This window comes from Caretta caretta, chromosome 2, assembly GCF_965140235.1.
Source record: "Caretta caretta isolate rCarCar2 chromosome 2, rCarCar1.hap1, whole genome shotgun sequence".
In the NCBI taxonomy this organism is placed as follows: Eukaryota; Metazoa; Chordata; order Testudines; family Cheloniidae; genus Caretta; species Caretta caretta.
In genome coordinates this window covers 168,753,141-168,764,007 of record NC_134207.1, presented here as the reverse complement: position 1 = coordinate 168,764,007, position 10,867 = coordinate 168,753,141, and the positions used below count along the sequence as shown (strand labels likewise).

General features: G+C 40.8%; 1 protein-coding gene across 2 annotated transcripts; it reads right to left on the bottom strand.

Annotated features, from left to right (window-relative positions):
* Window positions 1-649: 649 nt before the first annotated feature.
* HUS1 (HUS1 checkpoint clamp component) lies at window positions 650-9,745 on the bottom strand. Of its 2 annotated transcripts, XM_048839224.2 has the most exons (8): window positions 9,588-9,745; window positions 8,135-8,262; window positions 6,203-6,379; window positions 5,408-5,515; window positions 4,267-4,341; window positions 2,135-2,234; window positions 1,628-1,759; window positions 650-975 (listed from the first exon to the last, which is right to left on the bottom strand). In XM_048839224.2, the coding sequence occupies exons 1-8, from the start codon at window positions 9,637-9,639 to the stop codon at window positions 893-895; spliced, it is 855 nt and encodes a 284-aa protein (XP_048695181.1). In that variant the 5' UTR covers window positions 9,640-9,745; the 3' UTR covers window positions 650-892. The 2 variants fall into 2 exon arrangements, with proteins under 2 accessions (XP_048695181.1, XP_048695182.1); XM_048839225.2 differs by lacking the exon at window positions 4,267-4,341.
* Between the last annotated feature and the right edge of the window lie 1,122 nt (window positions 9,746-10,867).

The window sequence follows — 10,867 nt, the reverse complement described above, 5'->3', positions numbered from 1 at the left end:
AAGCGAGTCCTTTTCTTTTTGTGAATACAGACTAACACGGCTGTTACTCTGAAACCTATAAAAGTAAGCGTAAGTACTGGTACCCCTACTCACTAAGGCCTCAAATAGCACTGCACCGCCTACTCTTACAGCTCAGCAGCTGAAACAATCCAAATATAAACAAACATTCTATATAGACTCTTATACTGCACTCATCTAAGGACCTTCTGGGAGTCCATTAAGCCATCTGAGCAGCATCTGTCTCATTTGTTCTCTTCTCCTCCCCAGCAGAAGTGTGTCCATTATCTTTTGCAATTTTTATATACACACAGCTATGTTTATAGTAAAAGGCAAGATCAAAGAAATGCACCTTGCCCATGGAGTGGAAGGTGGTGAGGCTTGTGATGGCCCTTAAATCCTAGGGGAATTTATTTCACAGTCTTTACCCTGATCCCCCAAGAAGCTCTCTTTGATGTGCCTACGTTGCGGCCTCATCTAAAGAAACCCAAAGTACTTTGAGCTGAACTTCTGTTTATGCCTTATGACATGCTGAAGAGACATTCATGTTACAGCATCTTCACTCACCTACTTGCTTAGTTACTGAGTGGAGTGAACAGCACCATGGATGAGCTTCTACAATTTCCCTGCCCAGGACACTAGAAAGACCAGCTTTCCGTATACTTTCACTTTAATCCAAAATATAATCAGCACAAAAATATAATATCCTTGGGAATCAAGTTCTTACAATAATTCTATAAATATATATATATATATAATATAAAATATATAACAGCTTATTTAAACGTTATAGACCAACAGCCCATCAATTCACAAAATCCCCATTCTTTATGCTTGTTTCACTCTTTGTAGAGAAGGCCTCAGATGGTAGAACTGCTGAGCTGTAGAAGAGTATTCATGCAAGTGCTGGAATGAAGTACTGAAGGGAAACCTCTTCATGAAGCAAAATGAAGTGAACAATTCTTTTGCTTACAATATCTGTAAAAGAGACACCAAAAAGCTAGTTGGAAGGCTGGCACAAATACATAACACAGTGAAACTTCTATATAGGAGAGGCAGAAGCTCTGTCATCTTCAGAGGAAAAGCCCGCTTCAACATAATGCAGCGGTGATCCAGGATTCTCCTCTCAGCAGGGTCTGAACTTGTATTGAATGTAATACAAAATCCTACACCCGATTCCTATCTGCCTGTGGCTGTAATACACATTTAGGTCTCAACATATAAGAACAGTGACTGTGTACATTGATAGCATACATCATACACTTAAACAGATTTAGAAAAACAGCCTTGAACACAATGGGAAACCACTTGAGAAAAGAAAGAGTAGCCAGAATACCTACATTATTTTCTAGAGATTTGAGAATTGTGCCATGGGGCAGGACTGGACTTTCCAATGGCACATCATCTGCATGACTTTCACAGCTTAAATTTACGTGACTAAATTTTCAGAAATGACTAGTGATTTTTGGTGCCAATTTCAGACACTTTAAAAAGGTCTGATATTGCAAAAGCTGGGCTCTCAGCACTTTCTGAAAAGTAGGCCCTTCTAAGATGTCTCAGGCTGGCCACCTAAAAGCTGAAAATGGCAGTCTGAATAAGTTTCTCTTGAAGTCAGAGCCATTGAACTTACTGCACAAGGCTTTTGTGGGATTTACTTGTTGCCCAGCAAGTAGCTGCAGGAGCTTCCTTATGTCTATGCGTGCCTCAGCCATGCTTTCCGGATCTCTGTCTTGAGTAGAACTTTGCGAACCATCCTCGGATACTAAAATGTTATAAAAGAGGACTTTGTATCAAAAGTACACTCACAAGATGAGTATCAGCTCTAGTCAGTATGCACTAGTTTATATGTACATGGGTTATCATTTTAAATCCCTTTTCTCTTACGCAATTAATAACTGCAGTCTTTTCATTAAAACTCAAATGCTCCAAAAACTAAAACTGAAAAAAAAAAAAAAAGCCAACATCCATTTTATTTGAATTTAAAATTTGTTGACTATATGTTAATTGTTAAAACGTTCTGAAGAGTGAATTTCCCCAGGTATTAACAAGATCAGCCCTTAGAGTTATGTTTATCAGTACCAAAACCAACGCATTAAGATAAAATAGACATCTGGATGGGGCAAAGCGGGAGACTTACCCCATGGAGGATTTCCAAGACCTTTAAAATGGGTCGTAACAGACACTAAATCGGTTTCTATTTTCAAGTTCATTTCTCCGTTTAAATTTGCTTCAAGCACCTACAATACAAGTCAGTCATTTGTCAATCAAATTTTCCCTCTGAAAATAATTAAATTACATTTAAATGTACAACTTATACAGTTTGCATCATCCTACCTCAAAAGCACCATGACCAACATGAGCACATCACACTGATAATACTACACTCTCCACAAACTCTCTCATTGCTTCTGACATGAGCTCAGACCCCTAGTCTGCAAGGCCAGGTCTAAAACTTTAAAGTTATTTCACAGTGTCTCACTCTTTGCAACAGCTACGGTCCAAAGGGACAAGGCAGCAGGAGATAAATCATGTAAAACTGAACTCCTTAGCAGGGGTAGTCAGAAAAAACTCAAACCTGACTATATTCTGATAAAATAAAAGAGGTAAACTTTTCAAAAAGTGCCTGCATGATTTAGGAGCTTAAATCTAATTTTCAAAAGTGACTTAGGCACTGAAGGACCTAAATCCAATAGACTTTCAGTGAGCCATAATCTAAGGTCCTAAGTCCCATTTTCAAAAATGGAATTTAAGTGCTTTTGAAAACTTTAGTCTAGATTTGGGTTTTCTTTAGGTTTCACCCAATAACTATCTTTCCCATGACTAACATCTGATGGGGATTAGAGAGAAGAGAAAGAAAAGCGGGGTAGGGTAGGGTGGAAGGAGCTGGCATTATGTAGTAGCAGAGAAATTCATTTACTCTCCAGTATTTTTAGAGGTCACAGCTGTTGTGTTTGGCTCCTAGGTACCACCTTAGAAAAATGAAAGGGAAAGGTGGCTGCAAGTCAGTAGCGAATGAAATTATTCCTATCCCGCGCACTCAAGGACTGATCCATCACCACTTAAGCAGATGGAGTGTGGCCATTTACTCTAATATGGGTATTATCAGGACTAGAGTTTTCAATATAACGTGAGACCCTTTGGGATAAAAGGTGCTAGACGACTATAACTTTACAGAGCTTCTGAAAAACGTATGTCATTGCATGGACCTGTCTCACAATGCTGATCACACTTTTACTGACAAAACAAAGATAACTCTGCCCAAGAGAGTTATAAAGAGGATAATTCTAGATATGTTTATTCTTTTGAAAGTGAAAGACTACATGAGAAAATTTTCAACAATGATTTTTGTGCCTAGCTATCATCTGAATGACTGAAGTTATGAGCTCCTACCACTGTATTCAAAATAATTCTTGTTATCCCATAGAACTAAAAATTTTCTGTAACGCAAAGTCTGCTAATACTACTGTTTCTAATGTTACGCAATTCTAGAGCACTTTCCCTCCGAAGATTTCAAAGCACTTTAAAAACAAACAATACTTAAGGCACACAACATTCCTGAGTGGAAAATAATGGACATACAAGGATCATTTCATCCAACACTGATATGCTGCTATTCCTAGTATGGAATGTGACAGACCTTTAATAGCGCTCAGCAATGCTAGCCAACCATTTCAGTTAAGAAGTGAAGATTGCAATTTATAGCTGAAATGCTGCTAAGAGAACTTAGACAGGTCAAAAGGTAAATCCTAGGCCCTGAATTCTGGAAACACAGACATATGTTTAGCTTTGTGCCAATGAACAGTCCCATTGAAATCAACATTCATACATTTAAGCACATGCATCAGTATTTGCAGGATGAGGGGCTCAGGTTGTAATTTGATCAATTAGTCAGCATTAACCCGTTTACTCTGACAACCCAAGTAGGAACTCAATTTTACATCTCATCTGCAAGACAGTATCTGTGGCATCACACTTCTCTCTAACATCACACTGAAGCAACTGTTCATTACTGATTCAGAAGGAAAAGTACTACCTACCGTGAAGCGCACAGTGTACTTTTAGGCCCTGTAAAACAACAGTAACACTGAACTGCAGCACTTGGATGTTCTTTGGAAGTTTCCCACACAAGTACTAACCTGGCCCAAGCATGCTTAGCTTGCAAGATCTAACAAGGGAGCACTACGCAAAGTGAGATGGAAATTCTTTATGTAAGTAAGGGATTCAATTGGCCCCTTTTTTCAAGGGATTAGGAGAGATATTTTAACTTACAATGCAATTGCTGAGATTTTTCATTCTTTCCACAACACTTTTCATGGTCTTCAGCACTGGTAAGTAAATACTGACCTACAAAAATCACATCAACTACATTTAAAAATAAAACACACAGCACTATGAAATAATATTTCACAAAGTGAAATAGATGGGATGGGACACTTGGTCTTCCTTTACTTCTGTATTTATCAAATGCTTATTCAGCAAGGGGTGCACAACAGACTTGAAATAAATCAGTGAACTACCAAGGAACAGAACACTTCCCTTACCAGATTACATCATTGGTTCATTCAGAACAGCATGCTGCCCTCCTAGCAGTTCACAACACTTGAGAAGGAGCAATTATTATATACTTTTTTCCCCTTATGTTCCTAATCTGTGTTATGTGTCAACAGCAGGTCTAGCCCAAACAACTTTTCAAAATATGTATCAGAGGTTCTATTCCTCAGTGATAAGCATTCCTATGAACTCAGGAGGGGGGGGGGCTTTGTTATAACAAGGAACATCTAGAGCTGAAGGGGGGGGGGAGGGAGTTCTGCACATAGTAAACTCAAAGTAACTTCATTATTCAGTGGAGTTACTGTGGAGCTACATTGGTGAAACAGAACACAATTCATCCCAGTTATTTCCAAGCCACGTAAACTCAAAACTCTGTTGTTAGTTTCCTCTTGTTCACGAAAGGTTTTGTACATCTAGTGTAGTAGACATGGTGAGCAGATAGACAGAAACTACATACAAAATGTATTCTCTTTAGAGCAGAGGTCTTTTTCTTACATAGCTCTAGAGCTCAAGACAAAAGGATTTGTACCTTATAAAGAATACAGTCATACAAAATGATGTACTTGGGCTGCTTACTGAAGAGTAAAAAACACAATCTAATGATAGCTCTGTCAAAAGTTATGTGGTCTCTTGTACCCAGAAAAAGAAACATCTATAATAATATCTGTGATCTATACACCTCATAGTGACAATAATCGGGCTACCTTTTCAAGCTGGGGGTGTATATTATATATATATATAATATATGTATATTACACACACACATATATACACACTAAAGTTTAACAACATACCCAGCTTATAGTGTTTCACCCCAATCCTGTGCATTCAATAGTGATTTTAAAAAAACGTTGCTTACATCAAAGTCTGGTACACTGGGCTCTCGGAAATCATTCCACAGTCTTCTGGGAATAACTCCCACTGGAATGTCGTGTGTCACAATGCGACTACTGGTCGATAATGAGGGCTTGAGAGAGAAAAATAAAGTTCTTGTGGTTAAGGAACAGGATTAATAGTCAGGGAGACCAGGTTTCTAATCCTGGCTCTGCCAGGAATTTGTGATGTACCGCGGACAAAATGCTTAAGCTTTCTGTGTCAGAAAGTGGGCATAATTATACTTCCCTTCCTAAAAGAGATTTTGCAAGGTTAAAATAATTAATGTTTGTAAAACAACTTAGGATCTGCTAATGAATGGTGTTACAGCAATATAATGTAATATTAAAATCCTCAATGGGGGCAGATCTAAATTAAAAGAAAACAAAACTAAAAAAGCCACAGTTTTGCCATTTTACCTTATGTAACCTACTGATTTCAATGGGAAGTATATGTCAGGGTAAAACCTGGCCCACTGGATGGAAAGAAGAATGGAAGCATTTACTTTTTTGCCATTGCCTTGGTGTAACTCATTCTGTAATATTTTATTCTCCCTTTCCCTCCCTGGCTAGTATCACCCACATTATCCTAGGTGCTTTCCAAGCATAAAAGAAGGCATGCCCCTATCAATATAGTTAAATTAGATTCTTTTCCCAGCAGCATTTCAGACTATTCCAGGAAAGGACATATATGATTTTAAAATCAGCTATTAGATTTAGGGAACAGCACAATGTTTACTACATTGTTCCCAAGGGCACTTAAAAAGCATTTCTGCTCTTACCAGTTCCACAGCTACTGTGAGACAGGGGCAGTGCTTGTTAGTCAACTTGATTTTCACCGTCTTGGCATTCTGGGCTGTTTTTAAAGCCCTTGATAGGTTTTCGGGTGTCAGCTCCAAATAAATTTCATTGTGTTCTGCTGCTACTCCTTCCATTTGGAACTCATCAAAGAAGTTCCCCTTTAAAAAAAAAAAAAAAAAACAGAGGGGAGGAATGACAAGGAAAAACTGTTTAAATTTAAAATAAGGCAAGTCACAGTAAGCAGAATTAAAGCATTGTACCATACATTCAGAACTGACTGTCTACAGGCTGAAACTCCCCTTTGCTCTGTGTGTTCTGTATGTTACAAAACAGGCTCTGCAGCCATAAAGGTCCAGCTGTGTGGACCCAGAGGCAAATTCAATGCGTAACCTATTAACTTCAGTCTCTTACATGCCACCTCCCATAAGTAAACAGAGAGGTTAAAACATTCTTATCCCTTGTGCAACTACACACAAAATCTGAGAGAAAATATATGTGAAAGTCATCCTAGAAACAGAAGAGTTCAGCCACATGAAGACACATTCTCTATGCGTGAAATTAAGAAGATAAGGAGGGCCACAGTGGGTCAGACCAGTGGTCTATCTAGCTCAGTATCCTGCTTACCAACAGTGGCCAAGTTACAGGTGCTTCATTGAGAATAAACAGAACAGGGCAATTTATCTACTGATCCATCCCCTATCGTCCAGTCCCACCATCTGGCAGTCAGAGGTGTAGGGATATCCCAGAGCATGGGGCTGTGTCCCTGATCATCTTGGCTAACGGCAATTGGCAGACCTACCCTCCATGAACTCATCAAATTCGGTTTTGAACCCAGTTATGATTTAGGCCTTCACAACATCCCGTGGCAACAAGTTTCACAGGTTGCTTGCACATTGTGTAAGTTGAACAGTCCCAGTCTATTTAATCTCTCCTAATACAGAAGCTGTTTCATACTCTTAATCATTTCTCAAAAAGAAAAGGAGTACTTGTGGCACCTTACAGGCTAACAAATTTATTTGAGCGTAAGCTCACTTTATCGGATGCATGCCAGTTTGGGATAAGGGAGGTATTGGTTTCTTGATGTTACATCTATGAACATGCAAAGAATTTGGAATTTAATTCTCTTTAAAACCCGATTCACAGTCTGTTGATGATTTCACTGTGATCGGGCATAGAGTGCATGGCAGTGACTCCTGCTCTGAGAGAAGGCTGCATGACTTGTTAAGCCTCCAAATTCCTCGCATGTAAATAGATGTGACATCAAGAAACCAATACCACCCTTATCCCAAACAGCACGAAGGCTATATTAGCACAGCCTTGCACTGACATCACAATAAGAGCCAAAAAAGGAAGGAAGTAGAAGAGTATTTACATGTGTACTTCAAGACTCAGGTAGAAAGATCGAGATTTACAATAAGTAATTCACTCAGTATGTACACGGTTTTGAACTGTTCATGCATGCATGCTGTAGCTCACGAAAGCTTATGCTCAAATAAATTTGTTAGTCTCTAAGGTGCCACAAGTACTCCTTTTCTTTTTGCGGATACAGACTAACATGGCTGCTACCCTGAAACTAATCATTTCTGTTACCCTTCTTTATACTTTTTCCAATTCTAATAGATCTTTTTTTGAGTTGGGACAACCAGAACTGCACACAGTATTCAAGATGTGGGCATACAATGGACTTATATAGTGGCATTATGGTATTTTCTGTCTTATTATCTATCCCTTTCCTAATGGTTCCTCACATTGTTAGCTTTTTTGATTGCTGGTGAAATACATTCCTGCAAAAGTCTATACACCATTGATGTCCCTTTTAAACCTTTAGAACAGCCACCTTAGTTTTAAAGACACTGAGAGATGTTTCATATACTGTTAATTATGCAGTATCAGCCTATTTCTATGGCACGTACCTGACTTAACTCACACCACATGCTGACCCCTCCATTAGCCACTTTATCAGTAAGGATGAAGTAAAGTTTGTCCACTGTAAGGCGTAGAGTGCATGTCTTGGCTAGTTTGGCAATTGTATTGATCACACCTATGGGATAAAATTTCATTAAATGACTTCCTAAAACTTCTAGCACAGGACAAAAAAAGCTTTGCTTGCAAGGTTGTGGTTTGCAGTTCAGTAGGAAAGAACATTATTAAAATAAATAAATCAATGGAAAGTGGCAACCCAAGACTTTGATATTTTGTTAAATTCTGTTGTTTTGGTTTAAACCCTCCGCCCCCCATCATTATTTTGTTTGGAGAGACAAGGTGGGTGAGGTAATATCTTTTGTTGGACCAACTTCTGTTAGTGAAAGAGACAATCTTTCAAGCCACACAAGAGCTCTATGGTTCAAAAGCTTGTCTCTCTCACAACAGAAGTTGGTCCAATAAAAGATATCATCTCACCCACCTTGTCTCTCTAATATCCTGGAACTAAAAAGCTACAACTACGCTGCACATAATTATTTTGCTTTGTCACCTATCTCCTATCCTGTCTGACATCTAAACTGTGAGAAATCTGTGGTAGGAGCTATCTTTTTTATTTTTTGTCTGTATACTGCTCTGTAAGAGGTTCACTTGTTTAGGGTTCCTGGGTGTTACCATTACCACAAACAGTAAACAAACACACACACAAAAGCGGATGATTACAGAGTAAAATCTTTGGAACATAGGAACAAGACACAGAATAATGGTCCATGGTAATTTTTTTATTCTTATGTTATTTATGTATAATTGTGCCTACATGCTACAATGCAACATGCCCTGGAAATATCCCAGATGGACAGATATTCCCAGATCTGCCACTGAGTTGTTCTGAGAACTTGGGTAAGTTGTTGCAGGGCTCTGTGCCTCAGTTTTCCCATTTGTAAAATGAAGACAGGGACACCTTTATTAGTAATGGCTTTTGGGATACAATGTGCTATGCAAGGGCCGGGTGTTACACTCCCCAGGCAGCAGGCGTTGAAATCTGTCTTCTAAACCAGCTAGTGACTCCAGTTTAGTTGCTCTGGCTATAAAGCACTGTATGGCCAAGGGCAGCAGCAGCCAGAAAAATGAGGCTCGTGTGCTTGCAAAGCAGCCCCGGTTTCCCCTCCTCACGCGTGCCACTCTTTGTGGGGTGCATCGCTCCCTGGGGTACGGGGAGAGGCTAGGGGATCTGGCGGCACATCTCCCCGAGATTTTAAAGCTCAGGGGGCATGAGGGTTTGTAATCTCCCCCCCACTCCATCTCCCAGCCCCCGCCACACCTCACCCTACCCCTTTCCCCACAGGCAGGCTCCCGTCCTGACCCCTGGGCTCCCTCCCACCCCGCTGCTGCAGACCGGCTCCCCGGGGCTCCGCGCAGCGCGGCCCCCCAGCCCAGCCCGCTCACGGGTGAAGTGGTTCAGGCAGGCGACGTCCACGATCTTGGCCCGAAACCGCATTGCAGCAGCACCAGCCGCCCTGAATTTGGAAGCAAAATAAACCCGGCGCAGCTCAAACTCTCCGGGAAGCCCGGCCCCGCGCAACCCAGTTCCGCTTCCCCTTCTCCTCCCCGCCCACCTCTGCGGCCTCGTATAGCGTCAGCGTGCGCTTAGCCCCGGGGAGAGTGTAAGAAGCGGCCTGATTCGGGTGTCACTGCGGCGTTACTCCATTGGGCGGGGGATCAGTGGCGCTGAGCTGGTGTAAAAGCCGCGCCAGCGCGAGCTCAGGAGGAGCAGCATAGAGTGCAAGGTTGTGGTTTGAGGGTGTTTCAGGGAGAGCAGATCACACGGACAATGCACTTCTCCACTGCCTGTGCCCTGCTGCTGTACAAAGGTGGTGATGATGTTACGTCTTTCCTTTAAAAAAAAACAAAACAAAAAAACAATGAAGAGCCAAAGGAAATAGGGGAAAAGTTGGTATCAATTATTAACAGGACAAAAAACTACCCACATAAAAAAGGTAGGAGTTGAACAAGACAAAAACCATAGTGTTAGAAGCGGCCCAAAATATGAAAGAAGGGAAATAAGCATAAAACAAGAAAATAAAAAGTGAAAATAGGTAACAGTTAAAAAAAATGGAGGCTAGACCTGTGTTTGACTCTCCACTGTTACACCAGTGTTACACTGCTGGAAATCAAGGCGTTAGATTGGTGTAAAACTAGTGTGGCTATGTGGGGAATCAGGCCTAAGGAAAGGTTAGGAAAAGAGAGTGAAAAGGAGCAGAGGAAAAGAGGGGGAAATGAACTGAGTATTTTTTTAGGAACTAAAGTTAGGCTAGGAGTTGCCTTGAGGGGCAGGGGCAGCGAAATGATTTAATGTGAACACTAGATGGGGCTGGTGAGCTCACAGTCGGTTACAGTCTGATGGCAAGCATAGTATGCTCTGGGGACAGTGTCAGGTGGGGAGTTTGACTGGGGCGGGACACCTGCGTTACGGTTTGACAGGTGTACTGCATACTAATAAAAACCCAGCATTACAGTACAAAAGAATTTATACTCCTCTGGCTCTTGGTACAAGGGGAACCCTATATGGAATCAGTGCTCAAAGCCACAGGATCCAAGCTTGCTGCTGTTGAAAATGCTGTCATGTATTTTTTGTATTCATAGCACCTACCTAGGAATCCCAGTCATAGATCAGGATCCCATTGTGTAAGGTGCTGTACAAACACAGAACAATAAGACAGTTCTTA